The sequence below is a fragment of the Ruditapes philippinarum genome, unplaced genomic scaffold, assembly GCF_026571515.1.
Source record: "Ruditapes philippinarum isolate M1 unplaced genomic scaffold, ASM2657151v2 ctg3520_1_1_1_1, whole genome shotgun sequence".
Classification (NCBI taxonomy): domain Eukaryota; kingdom Metazoa; phylum Mollusca; class Bivalvia; order Venerida; family Veneridae; genus Ruditapes; species Ruditapes philippinarum.
This window is the reverse complement of record NW_026853002.1, coordinates 41,855-64,675: the sequence shown is the minus strand read 5'-3', so window position 1 is coordinate 64,675 and position 22,821 is coordinate 41,855. Positions and strand designations below refer to the sequence as shown.

The 22,821-nt window shown below is 29.7% G+C and overlaps 1 protein-coding gene across 1 annotated transcript; it reads right to left on the bottom strand.

Annotated features, from left to right (window-relative positions):
* Positions 1-996: 996 nt before the first annotated feature.
* LOC132731045 (PDF receptor-like) lies at positions 997-22,434 on the bottom strand. Its single transcript, XM_060717148.1, has 12 exons — positions 22,359-22,434; positions 11,444-11,536; positions 10,887-11,050; positions 10,026-10,129; positions 9,117-9,282; positions 7,673-7,829; positions 7,260-7,320; positions 6,336-6,405; positions 5,273-5,367; positions 4,696-4,873; positions 2,944-3,078; positions 997-1,552 (listed from the first exon to the last, which is right to left on the bottom strand). Exons 1-12 carry the CDS (start codon positions 22,432-22,434, stop codon positions 1,460-1,462), a joined length of 1,392 nt encoding a protein of 463 aa, XP_060573131.1. The 3' UTR covers positions 997-1,459.
* Between the last annotated feature and the right edge of the window lie 387 nt (positions 22,435-22,821).

Genomic DNA, 22,821 nt, shown 5'->3' with positions numbered 1-22,821 from the left:
AAAATGATACTTTTTGTAACTGACAATCAAAGTGAAACACAAGTGTTAAACATGTTCATACATCTGGTTCACATATACAAATGACGTAGACAATTAGACCTCATATCAAACTATGTTACATAGGTACTTGTTAGACATAAATGTATATAAAGTTAATATCTAAATTTTGAAATAATGTGTAAACAATGTGTATTTGTTTTATACGCATACTTAAAAAGTCATAACAATAGACATGTAATATAATAAAACATAGTAGTGCCATTTTTGTTAACATTCAGTATTATTTACCGCAGGAGTAACTTAATAAGAATAAATAAAAAAATATCTATTTACTTGACAAAACAGACAGCAGCAATTACAAAAGAAATAACAAACAAACAAACAAATAAACATATAAACAAACAAACAAACTTAGCCCTATATATAATTGTAATTGTATAATTGTATGATCAATGTAACAAAATTGAGCCGCGTCACGACAAAACCAACATAATAGGTTTGCGATCAGCATGGATATAGACCAGCCTGCGCATCCGCGCAGTCTGATCAGGATCCATGGTGTTCGCAGACAAACTCTATAACAAGTAGAGAAACCGATAGCGAACAGCATGGATCCTGATCAGACTGCGCGGATGCGCAGGCTGGTCTGGATCTATGCTGGTCGCAGACGCACTATGTTGGTTTTGTCATGACGCAGCTCAATTTATACTAACTATAACGCTTTGAACAACATTTCAGGGTCAGGAATACATGTGCCTGTGAATCTTTCTTACATTGGTCAATTTTATTTAAGAGTTAATATATTTTATGTTCAAATACATAATATACGTTTATGTTCCTTTTAAAATTATTTTTTTAATATTTAAGCTCATGGTATATATCGCAATATTGTACATTCTGTTGTTATTTTACACAATAAAAAAAACGAAACAATAATTATATACAAACAAAGAATTGATATTAAGCTAAAGTTGGAAAGTAAGACATGTACATGTTTTCTTTGACGTCATGAATGTAGATTTATACAACACTAAAACTTTACCATCTGTTAGAGAATGAGAGAAAAGTTGTTCAAATGAATCAAATGAAAAAAAAAAGACAAAAAACACCATTAAATACCATTACCTCATAATGTGTAATCTTTGACTTATTATAATCATGACATCAAAATGATATCTTGCCAGCTACGCGAATGTCAAACAATTAAAATGCATGTCGTCTGGAAATAGAAATAGAACTTCCACAGAAAAATACATACATTAAAATGAAAGGAAAATGAATGTAAAAATCAGCAATAAATGAAAACAAGATATGGAAATAAAAACACATGGATTTGAAATGTATTACCATTTATCATTATATATCAGTATGAAATGTTCATCGTCCTTAATATGTTCATTAACATACGTTTATGATCCTTTTAAATCGTATAGAATACGATTTTCTCAACATGTCATGGTTACACTCCAGATTCTTGACCTTGTCGGGAAATTATATTTCTCAATAAAGGTGCAGCATTACAGTTATACTGACCAGATGCCTGTCCTCGTACCTGAAAGGAAGATAAACAGTAAATGAAAATGTAAGATAATGTTATATGAAGATGTTACGATTATTATTTATCATTATATATTTGTATAACTTTGATTTTAGAAAGATATACATAAATGAAGGACAATCTCTCAAAGATTTCTGTTTAAATATTCAATATAGCACATCTTTAAATTATATTTACCGTTGGGCATGGTGAGCCCTGTGATTTAGTTTTAGTTTGATTCCAAGAATGTCTAGAATTTGCAACTTTTGTCATTAATAATCATTTAATACTTTTCTTGAAAAGAAATTGTGATAAACCAATTGAGAATATTTGTTGAATAATTAGAGAAGTCAGAATCTCATGTGTCGAACGTGGTTGCCTTCAATAGGTAACTGACCTGTTTGAGCATTTAATTAAACATGATATCTGTCTGAATGCAGTGTCTCGCGATGATGATTATAATAATTCAAGGAATGCTATCTCCATATTATCTGATGTAACCAGTTGCTTCTGGCTTTTAAATAAATGTTTTCATGCCTTAATAATGCACTTGATTGTCCATTCTCTAAAGTTCGCATGTTTTGTAAGTCGCTTTGTATTAGATTCTCATAAAAAGACATAACTGACATATAGACATATACTTTAATTTTTTCGGTTTCAATTATTTTCATCCAATATAAGTAACTGACCCTCCTATAGAAGTGCTTATTTTTTTCTAAATATTTCCTAGACATTTACATGCACGGAATAAACCGCGTTTTCTGCAAACGTGAGTATAAAGTTAAAAATAGTTCAACAAATTTGATAGCTGTAATGTATCATAAAAAACTATAAATTAAAAAAGGATTTGTTTCCTTTTAATCATTTTACTTGTTTTAATAGGCATCAAATATAGTGTTTGTACATATTGATCTAATCACCGGATTTTTGCGTCTTTGAAAATGTTTAAAATGAAAATAAATACGATAGACAAGCCATGCATCCATGCAAAATATGTACATATATTGACAATCGAGGTACCTCATAATAGTATATGTAAATGTATTGAAGGAATGAAATATATATTACTTTAATGATACAAAACATGTTAACATCTCTTTTATTCATTTCTGGAATTTCGACAAAAATGAATCTTTATTTTTGGGAAAGTGTTTTTTTTTATATTATCATTTCATATTCTCAACAGCTTGAATATTAAACCAATGTTTTACTCCATTTTTACTAAACATGGAGGGAGTATAAATAACATGGAATAATTACACAAAAAGCTGCAGATTTTTCTAATTTGTTCTATGGAGGAATGACTGCCAATGATATGAAAATTGTACAAGATTCAATAAAAACTACTTTCTTAAATGTACGCAAGAATGTACCCTAAAACCTTATCATGCAGAAACGTATAGTACCTGATTGTTGGAATGAGGTACCTCTGTAACAGACGTAAACACAGAAAAGGACCGGCTGAAGCGCCGGAAACTGGAATTATGGACCATGCGTCGCTGGCGACACCGTCCCCACCTCTTTCTCAAAGTATGTTGTACCTAGGGACACACAGAAAAGAACCACCAATTAGCAAAATAAGTGTTAAAATAGAAAGAAAGAAACGTTACGAGACTGTACAGTGGCAAAAGTAAATTTACTGTGAATTTCGGGAGAAATATTCCTTGAGTGAATAAATGTTAAGGTGTTATTCAAATGCTTGGCAGAACATTTATACACGCATGTTATTAATTAATCAAGGATCATTCTCCTTTCCTTCTCAGTAAAAGCATGTGTATATATCAAACATTCAGTCTTACATTTAGGAGTAAGGAATTAGATTCAGTTCTTGGAGGGGGATACACTCTAATAGAATTCCTTGACACTTCCGAAGACATTGCCGATGATAAACAAAAGTGTCGTCTTAACGTTACCTGTACCTGTGAATAATTCCATGAATAATAAGTATCGATCTCTATTGTATTTGTAAACACTTCATCGTACATTCTTTTTTCATTTTCATCACCCGTTTTGTAATTTAGAAAATAATAAAACATATTTGTTCTGATGGATTGTAAGTACATACACCTTGTATGACGACTTTCCTGCAGGTGATGGAAACATTAGCTGCCCTTTCGTGAATTATTTCAGGCACAAGCAGGTACCTATACAGAACCACCGATCTTTCACAAGCTAGCTCGATAGTTTTTTCACATGAAAAAATCAAATGTCCTTGATGAAATTCGAACCCAAAGCGATGAGGGCAAGAAAATGAGCCATTCGGCTTAGGAGGCTCATAATAATAACTCAAAATATAAACACTTTAGCTTAAATTATGGAACTGTTTAGGGTCGATGGACGTAAACCTTTTATTTTGTGTATTTAATTCCAGTTAAGTGTTCTCAACCTAGATGACAATAAATGGAAATGAAACACCTAAGCTTTTGTTCAACATGAAATTTGGAAATGTACCTATTATTATTCAATTGGTTTGATACGATGTAAAACTGTCTTCACCAGAGTTACAAAATAATTTTGTGTCGAATACGTATTTACTTGAAATAATAGCTGACTTTTGATTATGTTTTGTAACTTCGTTCATGCGTGAATGGATTAATTATTGAAATTCCTTTTATTATCTGATACTTTTAGTTGCCTTTTTAAACACATTTAACACGACACTGCACTATTTATTTCCAAAAAAATAATTTCCGAAGCTTAAAGGAAGTTGAACATTTACTATATAATTATACTTATTTCTCTCTTGAAATGAAGTTTCAGAAACATGATTGGCCATCTGAAAAATGACCAAATTGGCATCGTATTTGTGATTTTTGGAGTGAAAGTTTGGTATTTCGAAACATTTGAAAATCATTCCAATTTGACACGCTATTTTCCAGTGTCATACATGTAAAAAAACTTTAGATGAACACACTCCAATTGTAAAACAGATATAAAGCTTTATAAAACTTGAATAGTTATCAAGAAACAATTAACAATATATGATGTGACTATGACATATTTCAATATATTAAAATGTCAACAAACGTTTTCTCACATGATTATTTGTCAATCAATATCTAGTTATTCTGGCCCCGAACATCGAAGTATATTTTGAAATAACAGTTCGTATTGTTTGTTAAAACATCAAACACCAGAGATCATAAAGACTCACTCACCTCTCCATTCAGGAAGCAGTATAAGAGAGATATCAGAAATCCTTGAAAAGACACTAGAAAATGTGACAAGTACGACCAAATTGCAAACGCTATAGCATCAGTTGGACTCTCAATCATAACGACAAAGTTTGTAATGCCAAGCAATGGTAACAGAAATAAGGCTGCCTTGATCGCTTTCCTGAAAAATTAAGTACATGATAAGGGTAGATGGGTATAGACATATACAACAACAAATTTAGATAGTTATTATAGTTCATTTAAAAGGCAGAAAAGTATTAAATATTAAACGACATCAATTTTAATATTGCATATATGCATATATCTAAATATATACTGCATAGAATCGAAACGAATCCCACTTGCCAATCAGTAAAAAGTTATCAGTACATATAATTAGATTACCAAATGTCAGAAAGTATATTAATTTTAAAACTTTCTGAAAGAAAAATACGCATGAACATTTACTGCAACAAATGTCACTGTCATGAGAAATTGGAATTGTATACCTTAGTGATAAGTTGATATTATAAGTCCTACTTTTGATATTGGTAGATATAATTTATATTTATTAACATACCTGACTTTAACATATTGAGCCTCGTTCGCATGACGGCTGTCTTGTAATTTCAACACCAACACACGTAATATATTCAACAAAAACAACAAATTCACCTGAAACGACATCACAATAGTTAACTTAATTGTCAAATATTTAGGTTGGCATAAAAAGTAATGTAAATGTGGCAGATATAAACTAACAAATATTGCATTAATTTTTAGCAAACGAAACAAAATATGTGGATATTCGAGATTTAAAACAAGAGCTGTCGGTAGGACAGCAACGCTCGACTATTCTTAGTGCTTGATAGTAAAAAAAGCCTTGATTAAAAGGTAAAATTTTCTATGTAAAAAAAAAGGCAAATTTTTTCTTTAAATCCATATAACAGTTATAGGCCTTGGAGAGAGTATAAAATTTCAACATGTTTCAAAGCCTTATGTCAATGAATTTTGAAAATATTTGAGGTAATACAAAAACTTTAACGTAAATTCTAAGTCGAAAAAGGGGCATAATTCTGTCAAAGTGCTTGAAAGAGTTACCTCCTTTTGTCTACAGGTTGGGGTCATGATGGTAAACAAGTGTGCAAAGTTTCAAAGCCATATGTAAATGGACTTTGAAAATATTTGAGGTATTACAAAAACTTTAACGTAAATTCTAAGTCAAACAAGGGGCATAATTCTGTCAAAATGCTTGATAGAGTTACCTCCTCCTGTCTACAGGTTGGGGTAATGATGGTGAACAAGTGTGCAAAGTTTCAAAGCCATATGTCAATGGACTTTGAAAATATTTAAACTATTACAAAAACTTTAACATAATTGGTTACGCCGACGCCGACGCTCGGGTGACTACAATAGCTCTACTTATTCTTATCGAATAGTCGAGCTAAAAATCATAAGCAATACATGAATAATTTCGATGAGATTTATAATATATCTTTAAAGACTGAATGTGACACCAAATATAACTTAAAAATATTATATACTCTATGTTGATTTTGCTTTTGCGGAGATAGTAACATTGCATTAATTAAATTTGAAATACTTGAATCAGAATTGTGGTGATCCTCATGATTTATACTTACAAAAATTACTCCGATACGCGGAACTTCAATGATCCAAATATAATCCGAGTAATAATATGGAAACCAGCATCTGAAAAATATTTAATTGCATAATAAGAAAAAGAGACATTACCTCTTACATTTTTGCAAAAAAAGAAAACAAAGATCAATTTCAAAACTTATTTGCAACATATCTGTAATAAATCCTTAAAGCTTGAATTATTTAACTAAATAAATTAACGCTTTTTGAGGGAATACTTATATTAGTAGATACAGTTGCATTGAATGTCATAATATGATCTTACTGTTATCTGAAAAAAACTTTTTGCATAGCACGTATATGAATATCTATAATTCTGTAATTGGAAATAATTCTGCTCGGTTCGTCAAATTAGGAAGTATCAACCCAAAACATCAATTAATATTTTATGACAATTAAGCAATCATATAATAAAATCAAATACGGTAATTTGTACAACATTTATACAATTAGAAAAATCAAATATCAAATTATGAATTCTCTTATGTTCTGACACAAATATTTACTATGATTCATAAAGGAGGAGTCACACAAAGAGCAATAAAATAAATAAATAAACTAATAAAGTTGGTTTGTCAATCAAAATTGTACTACAATTAGAAAAATCAAATTTCAAATTATGAATGCTCTTATGTTTTGTCACAAATATTTCCTATGTTTCATAAAGGAGGAGTCACACAAAGAGCAATAAAAGAGATAAAACTAATAAAGTTGGTTTGTCAATTAAGATATAAATCATATTTTACTGATTATGATGGTTTGAAATGAAAGGTGTATCCTGCGACTTTACAGCAGCTTTATTCATCATGCGATCATCAACCGTCTATAGTACCCGATATACGTATATGAACCCATTGTGAGCAAATAAGCAATAACTTACTGTCCCTACTAAAGAAAACACTTACTTTGATTTGAAAGACAATTCCATAACAATACACCAGACGATCGTTACTGGAAGAGGGGAACCTTAAAAAGAAACGATACTTCTTGCAAACTAATAAAAGAGTTAGAAGCACAATCCCTAAAGAACGCCGGAAATATCAAATTTGAAAATATTACAAGCCCTGGTTAAGCCTTTTATAGACGGTAGCTACTGTGCATACCACTTAGTAAAGTACCGACTTAAGCAACATTAATACATGTCTACGGTTAAATCTTGGACGGTTAAATTTAATCAACACGAAAATGTTACCAGTAATTACAAGACAGTGAAATTAATCTAAAACCTGTGAATTTATATTACTTCAAGAAAAGCAACATTGTGTTTGTTCTCTACATTTAACAATAGAAACAACGTTATTTCGAAAACGATTCTTACCCCATCCCATTGCATAAAATATCATATAGTTAGGGTTCTTTGAGAAGACAGATACTGCAATCTGGTTATGTAAGTACATGCCCTCAATCAGCATCCACATAAACTGTACCGTCTTTGTATACTCCAGCAATGCGATCAGGACTTCACAAAGAACAGGCTGGAAGTGCATAAAAAGCGTGTAATAGTTTATCACAGGCAAACAAAAAACCAGACCTATCACTGAAGATGATAAGTACCCCCCACCAATTACTTTGACTTTTTGAAAAATAAGTGGTCTGAAGAAAAATTTGAACTTTTGAACCTATGATAAATGAAGTATCAACTGTGTGCAAATAATTATTTCAATTAATTGTAATCCCAACCGGGGTAATCAGATAAGCTTGCAATACACCAAAAATTACAAAATCTCATTCCTAACTCTAGTTATTGTTCGAAAACCATTTTGTTTTATTTTTAGTGACGATGACTTTGACCCCAGGTGGTCCAAACACAATACCAAACAGGGTCTTGATATATGCTTGCTTAACACCAAGTTTGATTACAATATCTCATTCCTAACTCTAGTTATTTTCCGGAAACCATTTTTCTATTTTAGCAACAGTGGCATTGACCTTGACCCCAGGGGGTCCAAAATGCAATACCAACCCGGGTCACCACATAAGGTTGCTATATACCAAGTTTGATTTCAATATCTTCTTCCAAAATCTAGTTATCGTCCGGAAACCATGATGTGGACCGACCAACGGACGGACGGACTGACCGACAAGCTGACTCCTATATACCCCCAAAACTTCCTTTGTGAATGTATAATAATTACTTTCCTTATAAGGAATTGTAACTAAAATTTCAGCTTTATCATTTTATATGTTGTACTTATTTTATTATTTTTATTTTTTTGTAAAAAAATACAAATTTGCATGATTTTGTGCTGCGATGCAAACAGTTATTAGACATTATTTATAATTGTATGATACTTAAAACAAAGGACGCCGGAAAATAGTATAAAAGTCACATAATTATTATGTAATGAAATAATTGCCTCATCAACAATGATTTTGATTGATATTGTAACTTGATCTAAAATAACGCATACTTTTTTGAAATGATAGGATATAACATAGTTTATTTACATATTTTAAGGATTAATGCTTTTTATTTTACTATTTTTAAACACATATCGAACTGATATTTTCACTTACTTTTGACCACAGATAATTGCAGTTGCAGAATCTAATAATATCTTTATGTAAATATTGTATATATATAATTTACTCCTTTCCCAATGAACCAAAATGATGAACATATACTAGTATATTACAACGCCATTTGAGTTGGTTTCTACATTAATATGTGTACTTATACAGTTTTAGTGTCTCATTCGTAGCAACTGATTATAACATTAAACATCATGAATAACACAATTCATGATTATGGTTGTACTTACTGTATCATAAATAGCACCACTCATTCCACTCGCAGTACCAGCAATTTCACCACCCTGTACCCTAGCCACAAACTGATCCACGTAGACAATCAGACGTATAAACACTTGAACGATGATGGCAAGAAATAAGTTTCGATGTATGCGTGTTCGATGGCAACGAAGACTTCTAAAATTATAAAAATTACATAATGTTGAAAAAAAAATTCTAACATTGCTTGGTTATAAATTTATTATCTGTATTGAATAAAGAGGAAACACACAAAAAATAATTGCTTACAAACTTTTATTGAAGAAAAATAGATTTTAACTAGCTCAAAGTTTATAAATTCTGAAATAAGATGCAAGTCGTTCTTTTTTTGAGCAAGAAGCAGTAAATCCATTGCTAAGTACTGGTTATGTCTAGGAACGTATCTTTATTCTTATAGCTTTTCACACAATCGATCTAAAATAAATTTTGTTTAAAAACGTATGTTTATAAACTAAAATGATAAAATACTCCCAATAGTTAAGTGGCGATTTTAAAACTAAATAACTTTTTCATACACCATTATCCTTTGAAAACATTCGATGTTGATATTTCAGGTAACCAGTCAGTTAAGGTATCTGTTCCAGTTAAATATTCATAATACTTCATTATATTTAAAAAGAGAATATTATACAAATGACTGTACGGTATATACAGATTAAGTCACATGTGCAAAGCACACCGCCTTTGACTAAAAGATGGCGTTATCAAGAATGAAAAAACTGATTTAATCATTATGACCATCTTCAATAACACTGATTTGAAACATCGGTTGCTTACCTGAAATAACTTAAGGAAAGATATGCTATACTTACCTGAAATAACTAAAGGTAAAACATGCTATGCTAACCTGAAATAACTTAAGATAAAACTTTAATGCTTACCTGAAATAACTAAAGATAAATAGAGAGAGCAATGATGAGACAAGAGATAACCACAGACCAACAACATCCATTGTTCTTGTGCCATTAATTACGTCTTTCATCATCTGAAAATGGTTTAAACGCAAGATGATAAGTATTTCTTACATACTGTCTGGGCCAAATAATATAATAAAGGGCATTGAAACATTTTACGCTTACACATATTTTGACAATGAACTGTAAAATATTTGTAAAAATATTGATTTTGTTCAAACTGAAGTGTTTTTTCTTTCTTTTGAATCAAGATCGTACTGAAAACGTGTATAGAAATACATACGTTTTATGTTTTACAAGTTCATTAATTAAAAAGTCTCGGAATAAATCAGATTATTTTGTATGATGGAGCGGAATAAATATAGAGTTGAGAGAAATGAGAGGATGGTTGGTTGAATTCACTGTAAAACATCTCTAAGGTTAAAAAAGTACCATATCTTATAAGAAAATTATCCGTTAATACCTTGTGGTATTTTAATTTATCTCGGTTATGTACTTTAACCGATATATGGTAGTTATTATTAGTTTGATATAAATGGAAAAAATATTTAATCTTTATATTCTGTTTAAGATAATGCAATTTAGAATATTTGGTTCATACATTACTTTTAATCTCAGACTTGCAGCGAATCATATATATGAAATCAATGCACCTTGTTTAAACTATACCCATGCACTTTGATGCATTCCAAAAACCCGTTTGTCTTTGTACTTGCTTAAGTACTAAAAGTATCGAACACTTTTAATTGCTCATAAATTAATAAATGAATATAAATATTTTTATGTAAATATCTGCACAAGGATATGCATTTATCATATGAAGCCTACCTGTTTTTGAGCAGCTGTTTTAGATGAGTAAAAACGTTTGTATAGATCCAATGTTTCCGGGGTATAACAGTCAGTGTAATTTGTGTATCCTCTTGGCATACTGTAGTCCCCAGGATATTTCCCTTCCCACAATCCCTCTGGTCCACATGTCTTGTATCCGAACTCTTTAAATAGTAAAAAAAAGGTTGCTCAATATGTGCCTGTTGTAGCTAAAACGATTTTTTTGAAACTTGTAACAAATAAACAAAGATTTCAATATAAAACTGCAGGCATGTTGCTTTAAGAGTAAAAATGAATAAATTATGTAATATTATCAGTATTTTACGCAAAATGAGGCTTGCTTTGTGGAAAAAACAACGTTTAACAGTTATTAGTTAATGAAGATCTATACGTTAACAATAGACCAGATTCTCATATTTATTAAAGTATTAAAATATTTAACGGAAAAAAAAAGATTATAAATAGCGATAGGATAGTAAGACTATTATGCGGTAAAGATAAGTTAAGATATTTTTTTTCAAAATACATATGCAGTAAAGATATTTTTTATAACTTACTTTCTGGATCAAGACCCGGCAGAGGGGGGCAGGGAAGTCTAATTGTTGAGCCGGCACGAGCTGCGGGCCAGCACAAAATAGTGTCCCATGTAGCTTTAAAAAATATACACCCCCTTTAAAGAGTATTTTTAAAAACAGAACTTTCATACCCCGGTTTTTTCTTTAAACTTGGACTTTCTCGTACTCTAATGCCCCAAAATTTATCTGCGGGTTTATAAAAAAAAAGGGAAAAATTTATGAAAAAAATCAAAAAGGACAAAGGGGGAACCACTTTTTATTTACCATTTTCTGGCCCAAACGTTTCTAATAACCCAAGTTTTAAATTAAATTTTATTGCCAATATGCCAGCATTTTGTTTTTTTTGGTCTTTTTCATTTTTTGCTGAAAGAAACGATTTTCAACGGTTAAAGTTTTAAATCAAATATTAAATACCTTATATTTTCAATTTTCCCTAATTTTTAAGTCACATGTGTAAGAACATTTCAGTTTAATTTTAGAAGATTTTAGAAAAAAATTCTAAGGTCATTATAAAAAGCATTTTATTTTCTGAAGCTGCAGACGCCTGCATATAAGCTTAATCAATTAAAAAATCAACCTTTGAGAAAAACTTTCAAAGAGTTAAAGAAAAGTAAAATAAAATAAAATACAATTCAAGAAATAACTATATATATTATGCAATTAATGACTGATTTTGATGTATTTTACATTTTAATTCTTCTGCGTGACTAACGCAGTAAGGGATATTCTTGCATATTTTTATTTGGTAATTGTCGTAGATTTTGAGTACCGTTTGCCGTGTGTTCACTTCAAAGTATTTTACTTATTTAAAAACATTTTATTATATACATAATAAACATTTATTTGACAATTAGCATGAATCTGAAGGCATGCTGCTTTAAATAAGTATTTGAACCTTTTGTTAGTTCTTATCGAAAATAACATTTTCATCTTTTGTAAATGGAAGAAGGATATATTCAATTCCAACAAAATAAATAGGTATATGTTATATATTTGTGATACAAATCACAATAAATGAATTATTTGTGTTAGGACATATAATTACTTCTATCATAAGATAACCATTACTTGTAACCAACAACTAAAAAGTTTATTACCACTTTATTAAGTACATTAAAATTATTTATCTTCAAATTGTATCATAGTTTGGAGACCTTTCTGTTGAAAATGTGTCAGAGTTAAATGGTATACATATACATGCACAGTGCGTTAACTGGAGTGCGGGTATTAGTTACCCGCACTCCAGAGCATGCCCATTGATTGGCTCATTTTTGCTGGGGTTTACATATTGTGACGGCAGAGAAAGGGAAAGCGACAGAAATGTTCATATTCTGATGTTCGTTCATTGGTTCATTTTTGCCGGGGTTTCATATTGTGACAACAGGGAACGTGCTTTTATGTTTGACTATGATACAAAAGAGAAAGAACACCAAAACACTCGGCAATCTGATTAATACTCGGGGCCTACGCCCCCTCGTACAAATCAGATAGCCTCGTGTTTCGATGCTCTTTCTATTACAAATATTTAATAAACACAAATGGCAATGTTATAAAAACACTATAAATTTTAAACATTTTTATTTAAAAATTTAAAGAATTTTTTCAACAAAGAAAAATTTATATTTTTAAAGATTCTGCTTTTTTAAAATAGGCAAAAGTTCCCACTTTTTTTCATTTTTTCCTTTCTACAAAAAGGTGATTATTTTTAAAAAAGGAAGGCAAAAGGGTATGTCAATGAAATTTCTTTAAATTAAAAATAAAATTTGTATGCGTGCATTCCTCAATATCAACGCATCACGTAAATTACATGATTTCTGCAAGAACATACCGCTTAAACTCGTTAAGCAACATTTGCTGATATACGATGATGATTTCTTTGGAAAATACGAAAAGAAATTATTGGTTTTGAAATTCTGAAAAAAATTTTTTTAAATTTTGTTGTCTCAAAAAGTATTGAATTTTTGCTATTTAGTTTCAAGGGGGCTTTTGCTTTTTTAAATCCCCTTTAAATTCGAGACATAGATATTTTTAAAACCCATGTAATTAAAAAATTTAAATTTCAAAAAATTTTAGAAAATTAAAGGGACTCCGCAAGTGAAAAATTTTAAAATTTTTCCCCCAGTTATAAAGAATAATTTGTTGCTTGTTTTGGTCGAGGTTTATGTCGCACTAACAAAGAATAATTCATATGGCGACTTTCTTGTTTTACTAGCGGCGGAGACAAACCTCTTTAGGGCCCCTTTTCAGTAAATTATGGGGGAAAATTGATTTGAAGCAAAAAAACCCTTAAACCCAAATCGTCAAGGGGACCCCCACTATATTAAGAAAATAAACATACAATACTATAAAATTTAAATTTTGATATTTCCACGCTGTCGACAATTCCAGCTGTTATATTTCATATGTAAAAAACGCCGACCACAAAATGAATTTTAATGAAAACTAAAGTAGTTTTATACTACATAGAAAAGTATTGCGAACAACTTATTTCTAAAGGTGGTAGTTTTTTGAGGCATAAGCTTTCTTAAAGACAATTCAAGCCTTTTCAATATGATTTCAAAACCATCGATCCTTTCAACTGGCGAGATATACGTAAAATTCCTAAGGCATTCCATAAAATGATGTGTAAATTAATGTAGAAACAAAAAAGTAGGAACTCTATTGGTTGCGTCAAAATTAGAAATGTTACATGAAAACCACTGTAATGTTTTTACAAATGTCATTCTCGTATGAAGATGTTCTGTTTATTTCAACCCACGTTTACATTTTTAAGACATGTTTACTATTTCAACAGTCTTTATATGCTTTTAAAATAAATATGAAATTAAATTTTCGTTTTTAGGCTCAAGAATCGCATATTAGATTTTAACAATACCTCCCCAAGGAAACACACACGCACGCACACGCGCACGCACGTACGCAAACAAAATGAGCCAGTTTACAAGCAATGCAAAACAATACAAGTATCAACGTTCCCGTTCCATTTATAAAAGTATGTCTGTAATACATTTAACTATGTCGGCCTGATTCATCTTCAAGAAGACAAAATGTGCGTATATTTTAAGTATTTTGCAGAGGAAACATTGATAACTCGTTACAAAGAAAAGTGATACGTAGTAGCAAAGGAAGCTAGTGATTTTCCTTTATTAAGAAAGTCGTGTCCATAAATCATTGCCGAAAAACACAATTATTGTTTCTTGGAAATTTTCACTAGATCATATGTTTCTTTTTCCTTTATATACTCATTTATTTATTTTCTTTTTTGTAAAAATTGGTTTACAAAACTGTGTAGCATTAATATAAATTATGAATTGTTTTTACTTTTACAGAATTGTCACTTACAGAGGAACAAAACAACATAGTTGGCTATTGATTAAGCACACTAGGAAAATGTTTTTGACAATAAATACAGTTTTAATATAATAACAAAAGAACATTCAAAGTAAATTTGAGCTCTGAAAAACAAAAGTACAATCGTTTTAAAATATTTATATCGGAAAACGTGATGTACAAACTTCTTTTATAAATAAAATAGAACATCGCTGACATTGAACAAATGTTCCCTTATTCTTCATTGTGACTTTCATGACGCATTTATAAGGTAATTCGATAAAGGAAACTAATGATTTACAAAATGACACACACGGACGATTCTCCTGGGGCTTTACTCCTAAACTCGATTTTTGACATATGCGAACGTTCAATTAAATCACATATTGTTCATATGTTCGTACTTGCTGACTTTCAAAACATACTATGTGGAAACTTTGAGTAATCATCTTAGAGGCGTCAACAATATGAACCACTCTATCATGCAATGCATATGCGTACGGTACCACGTTCCCATGTTTGTATTTTTAGATGGTTTCAGAAAACAAATGTGTTAGAAAGAACAAAAGGAAATATACATGTATATAGCTATTTACATCAATGAAAATTACAATAGTTTATTGCATTTATTCATTTCTATTGAGTAGCTAAACGTATATGCTTTTATAATATTTAATGAACAAACAACAAGTCCATTAGCGCTATTTGTAATTGTAATTAAGATATCGCTTTTGTTATATGATGTAAGGAACTGTTAGTAAGGTCATTTCTTTGTAATGGAAAGATTTCACTTGTAAAATAGGGACGTCTAAATCTTAAGATTTTCGGTTAATTCATGGAGAACACGCGTTAAGCAAATTAATTTAACAAAACCATCGCCGTTCATTTGAAAATATTTCAGATATTATAATAACGGAATACGAAGATGAAAGACTTTCAATCCCTTTTATTTATTGACAGTCCGCATTTATCATTGCCTATCCATTGACACACTAAAACATTTCTTTTCATTTACAAGTTAAACATAAGTAAGTACTTATTGTCGATAAAATGACTTATATATGTGTCCGCTCTTGTTTAACAACATTAAATGTGATTTCTGTACTTCAATCTTAATTGAGATAGATTTATTTCTATAGCATATACATATCACAACTTTCCAACCTTGAAAAGATTGCGCAAAATTTTGTTATATCAAGTTTTCATATGTTTCTTATCGTTTTCCAACGTTAATTATCTACATTCAATTACATACTAATATACTGGTATAAATAAATAATCATATATATGTAATTAAAGGCAATGTTTAAAAACGAATGGTGAATGTCGATTTAAGCATAATTGGGAAGCTTGTTACTATAATATTTCAACGTGCAAACCTTCTCAGAACCTTCTTAGAAAAAAATACTCAAATTTGTAGAATAATTTGATTAAATTTCAACAGTGGATCGTTTATGGTATAACATCAGATATGTTGCAATTTGTTACTTTTAGAAGAATACAAACTTTAAGAATATGTAGTTAATTTGTATGTAGAATCCGTTACAACATATTAAATGATTTAAAGGCCAACAGTAAAAATACCGAAATATAATATTGCAGAAATTGAATAGAAAGATAAAATTGAATATGCAGTCCTTCTTAACAGTGAATACCATGCAAATTTTGTATTAACGATATAAAGGTAGTCTTCGTCAATATTAATACTGTGTACCGTATGTATTAAACGAAAAAGGTCACAACATTCTGTAGAAATTACACTGATGTCAAATTAGAAAAGTGAAACGGTTATGGTAGGTAACACTGTAATTTTTCAAAATTGTATCGCCGAGTCCATAAATCCTTCCTGAACAAAAATCATGTCAGTCCATTATTGTTGATATGATACGTATAAATGATACATAACGAATTCCGAATGGACTTGTCGTAATGCCAGACTTAATGTAGAAATGCTGTCGTCAACTTACCAAATAACATGCACAGACAACAAAACATTGTAAAGCGTAAGATTTTTTAGGAGTGTCTGGGTACAGGAAAAATAGTTCAACACTTGCATAGTTATAAAGAAAATGCTTCATGTGTGTTTTTTCTAATAAATTTTGCAACAAAAAGGGGATCATAAAAATCCAGTTTTGCAACCCTGTTTTTAAAATTTAAATTAAAAATTTAAACATCCTAAATAAAAAAATTTGAGGATAATTACAATTTAGCTGAAGATGATAAAAAAGAGTAAATGTAATTAAAATTAAAATTTTTAAATGAAAACAGAAATTTAAAACAATTGAAAAGTATATTTAAAAAAAGTTTAAATTTATTTCATCAAAAAAATACAAAATACAAAAAGGTATAAAAAATTTTTTTTTCTTAGATTATTTGGCTTTTTTTTATTTAGGTTATGAACCCCCTTTTAGGCTTCTAAAAAAAACTCTTAAAAATTCTCTATTTAGAATTTCAATTTACGAATTATTTTAAAAAAGGGTTTTTTTTAAAAAATTCCTTTTAGACATTTTCCTTAAATTAGTAAAAAGCTAATACTAATCTAAAAGGTTTTTTTTTAAAAGAAACCAGAACATGGGGGTCCCTTTTAAAGAGTCTTTTAAATGCTCCCTCAATTTGGTTTTTGAGGAAAAAATTAGGGCTCATAAAAATTTTTTTGATAACTTTAATTTAAAAGGAAAAATTGTTCGGGGTTGAATTGTTAAAAAGCATCTTAAAGATAATGTATGAAACATCACAAAAAAATTTAAATTTATACTGATACAAAAAAAACAAATGGTTTTGTTGGTTTCTTTCTCATTTTGGGTACATGTTTTAAAATATGACTGTGATCATTACTGCAAGCACGACGTTATAAATACCAAGGGGTACTATTTTGATAATTCGAACTGAAACATGTGGTCGAAACAAAAACAAAAACGCAATGCAAACAAATCTAAGATTTTTCCTTGTCCAACTTGACTAAATTTCAAAAGAAAGTTACAATATATAAACATGAAGAAGATTAATTCATCTTGTGAAACACCAATCCTATAAATCATTTTACCGTATCGATATTTCTTCTACACAAATACAATAAACAAACTTTATATCATGCTTTGTAACAAGCGTATTATTGTTTCATTCAATATTGACAGCACTTAGAGAGTAACGCAATAGAGTATTTTCTTGTCATTTATAACATTGCCATATTTTGCTCCGTAAGTATTCCTTTTTCTTAATCAAAACTAAAAGCAGAGGTCCCCCACAAAAAAAACAAAAACAAAAACAAAAAAAATGAAATAATAACAACAAACCATTTGCCTGACCAAGAAAATGTGAAGGTAAACGATAGAGATTCGTAAAGACTTAAGTTTTCATGACGTATGATTTATTAACCTTTAAGACATAAATGAGGAAAGCTTTAGCACAGAAAATTAAGTACCTACTCAGAATCAGAAGGAAGGAATGGAGTTATAAGAATTGTACGTACTCCATTAGGACTGATATAATGTATTAGGTAAACACGATGGTTTTGCCTTTATGCTTCTTTAAGAAAGCAAGAATAAAAAGCCTTGAGGCATAACAAAGGATTAACAAACAGTGTTAATGTTTTTTATGAATCATTTTTAAACAAATTACAAGATAACATGAAGGATGAACAAAATTACTCTTGTTTTAATGACACATAAATGATAATGCAGTCTGAATTGATACCAAAAAGGAGAACATCCTTAGGCGACTCAAAACAAGTTATTATCAGAACTTTATTCAGAAATGCTTATGTAAAACATTTAAGTACCAGAGATAAAACATAAACTATGCCTTCAGTTATTAATTTTCAATTTAATTTTTAGAGACGGAATGATGTTTCGTTGTGCTTAACAGCATTTAAATTATTGCAAACAGTAATTGAAAATTAATGAAAAACGCAACCTTTAATGTGAACCTGAATTTGCAACATTGCAATTATTTAAGAAAGTGAATTTGATTTCTTTGATAGTTATCTAAAGCAGACTAACAGAGTGCTCATATTCACATGTTCTCTAGAAAAAAAATCAGTTTCATAATTTGATTTAATTATATTTCAAGAAAATGCACAATCTTAGCAATTTGATATTAAAGATGCATGCTATAAGCTATCACATTTATAACGTTCAGTGGAACACACGTATTCATATCCAGATTTTGAAGTAAGTTATATATTAAACATGTATGTCGTAAAACTATATTATATTGTCCCCTGTGTTACAATGAATTATATATTGAATTGTTTCTATATCAGCTACAAATGTTATCCCTTATTATAGATATCATGATTATTTAATAAGATACGTATAAAATCAAAAGGTATACAAAGAGTGTTTTGGGGGTAATTAATATAATTTCTTTAGTAGGAAGTATGTGTCCCATTAAGTAGAAACCGCTATAGAAATTTAATAAATAAAAGTTTAGAGTACAAATAACACTGACTCGTGATTATATGCACCGATTACACGTAGAACATAATTAAAAATCATTTCCCTTTTTCAATAATACTTTTTAGGCCAAAAAGGGGAGTGCCAGAGAGTACTTCCGGGAAAATTTAAATTAGGAATTAGGATACTCGTGCAGAAAATAGAAATGTTTCATGTTGGGAAAAGTTTACATCATTTTATAAATTTACACATGGGATTCATTATCAACACCTTTCCCCCCTGTTAGGATTTCATTTTTAAACTTTATCCAAAAAAAATTTTAGAATATGTGTATACTAGGTCAAGAACTTATATTTTATAAGATTAGTATCATGATTACATGACACAATGGAAAGGTATGATGAAATAATTGATGAGGTAACGATTAATTTGTCTCAAAACATGTGAAGTCTCAATACTTTTTCGCGCTGATTTAGATCTTTCTTCAAAATTAAAAAAAAAACAAAAACAAACAAAAAGAAAAACAAAAAAACTGGATACATCTCTAGCAACAATTTAGGACTCACTTGCATTTGATTACATTCGAGGAAATGGATACTTTAAAGGGATAAAATAGAAAATTAAAAGATGCGTTGAAAGGAGAAACCCTTAAGAAACAAAAGATCTTATGTAAATAATCAACAAAGACAAAAATAAAAAGCATAAACAAATTATAATAATGGAATCAGTCGTCCAGGAAAATCTATTAAATTTAGATAAATTTATACAATAATTTGAATACGCAATCTGATTTGATTCCATCACAGATAGATGATCTAGATAAAACAAAACGTTTTCCCCAACAATGAGTATTCATGAACTTATTATCATTCACCGATGATGAATAAGACCAATTGTTAACCATTTATTCGCTAAAACTTAAAGTCTATACAATATATATTTGTTGTACAATCTCAAATAAGACGCATTTACATGCTATTCGTCAGAATATGCTATTTTGTTGCATAATAATTTACCAATACGAAATTATGGATGAGGAATACGGGGATACCATAAGACCCTAATATTTAAAAGGTATGGGAACTACAAATATAGCTGTTCTTAGTAAACTTGGTAAAAGTCCGTTAGACGTTGTTCGTTAAGGGAGAAAATTGAAATATTTGTATAGAATTAAGAACTGTCAAGATACATTGATATATTAATGTTTCATCCATCAGGTTAATTCTAATTTAATCATGGGCTAAGTAACTAATACCTGCACTCCAGTTAACGCATTGTGCATGTATATCTATACGATTTAACTCGGACACAATTTCAACAGAAAGGTCCCCAAACTATGATACAATTGTTTAATATAAGATATATGTCAGACATATTTTGATATAATGGTATTACTATTACACACATGACGACGATGCTCATGCGAATGTAACCGCCGCAATTGAATGTATGTCGATGAATATGTAATATGTTTATATACAGCGTATAACATAATTTAATTGAATAGAATTACGAAAGTTGAACTTTTCAAATATTGTCAGTATTTGCCTCTTTGTGGCAATTTTCTACGCTGTAAAACTAATTATGAAAAAATAGTAAACTAATTGTGAGTACAATAAAAGAAATGTAAAAAAGTATACACATATTTGCGTATACGAGGTTATAACATTTGAGACCGAAACAACTTAAATAAGTGCCCTAAACTAGAAATATACTACCCATCAGAACAGCACATTTACACAATTTATTCGTTCTGTATGTTTTAATATAGGAAACTGAAACGAGTTTGTTAAGAATTCTCATCTAAATATTTCATTTGTTGGCCATACATCTTTATAGAATCGAGCTAGAAATAATTAATAAAGTTCTGTTATAAAATCGAAAAGAATATGTCATTCAAATATAAAACAAACAGTTATAACTATGTCATTACTGACTTGAACATCATTTATCTAAATTTAAAAGAAGAATAATCATCAACATCATCATCAACATCATCATCTCACACTTGATTTTTGAGTTATGATATCCTTAGTTTAGTGATGCATTTATATGCTGATGTCATCTTTTTTTCTTTCACTTGCCATCTCCTTACATTCCTCCATCTTACTTATTTAAAAATAAATTCCCTATAAAACGCATTAATAGTTCTTCCTTCTCTTAAAGCGTTAGAAAATTTTCTTTTTATTTTGTTCATGGATCATATCTATAAATGGTTGAACATGTCTGAATGGTGTTCTAAGATTTCTATATTCTTTAAATTTTGCTATTTTAACTTCCTTATTTTCCTTGCGCAGTGCTTTACATAAAATAGACATTTGCTGGTATTCTGTAATTCATTTTATGACAAACTTGGTTACATTTAAAATGTTCTTGCAGATTAATACTCATTTCTCTTTGTTTGATGATACTGCATGGTTTTCGTTTTATATAGGTATACTATTTATTTTCCGTCAAAGTAAATTGCTTTTCTTAAACAAATAAAAAGTAATCAGTATACTATAATAATAAAACGTTTTGCTGTTAAATAATTTTGTTAAAAGTCATTTAAAATAGACGAAACAGATCATGGAAGTGCAATATTAGTTCAATGAAATATGAAAATAAACATGCATGATTATAACTGGGTGCTTTTAAACAAGAACAAAAACCTTCAAAAATTATCAACATTTGCAGAATGATATTAAATGTTACGATTTAACGATTTATTTAACTACACACATTTTCTTAACACGTTTCATATCTAGTCTAGTTTAGTATATAAAGTATTTTATAAGCTCGATATTGTTGAAAGTGTTTCAAGCAAAACTGGTTGTAACTGAGATAACATTTTCTTCCCCCAATGAGGCTCAAACTCATGATGACTAGGCCAAGAGGCAGATAAATAATTCAACCATGCGCTCCCTTTTGTACGTTTATACTGAAGTGGCAAACATACTATCCGTTACATGGAAAATTTGGATACCCGTTTGAGACTCATTGTGTCTAATGTTAGTGCATAATAATATATAAACATTTTCTATTAAATCGGCATGAATTTTGAGTCTGCCTTCTTCAAAATAGTCACGTTTGTTTGCGGGTTTACAAAATGGTTTTCAAGACAGCCAAAGCACAATTTTATCTTAATTTAGAAATATAATTATATAACTTTAATAATAAATTAAATTACTCACTTGTACTATTGTCAATAATATCCACAATTTCTAAATGCTCAAATAATTCTTTGCTGCAATCTGTTATTTTCTCCATATTTTATTCTCCAATAAATGAACAAACTTCCCAGAAACATAATACGATTTTCCTACAGAATTATACTTTAAACATCTGTACACATTTTCCAAGTTAAACAATAAGTGGTTGGATTTCTTTAAAACTTTAAAAAGTAATGGTTTTGCGGGAACTCAATACTTTTTCATCTGATCATTTTACGTTCAATTCACAAGAAAAACTTGATATTTGTCTTTAAATATCACATCAATTATGAGCTAGTCTTGCAGATAAAATGTTCCTTTCGGACAGTAATAGGTTTCTGAACGTAATAGATGTCTTCTTAGGATTACTGAATTTTCTAATAATTTGATCAAATAGGACAATTCGAATTAAAGCTGCCACTCTATTCTACTGTTTGGAATTTAA

Coding starts and splice junctions, on each gene's coding strand:
- LOC132731045 (XM_060717148.1), bottom strand. CDS start 22,434: ATGGAGAAAATAACAGATTGCAGCAAAGAATTATTTGAGCATTTAGAA. Junction 7,321..7,672: donor ATTTTATGCAATGGGATGGG/GTAAGAATCGTT, acceptor TTTCTTTTTAAG/GTTCCCCTCTTCCAGTAACG. Junction 1,553..2,943: donor TACCTCATTCCAACAATCAG/GTACTATACGTT, acceptor TCTTCCTTTCAG/GTACGAGGACAGGCATCTGG.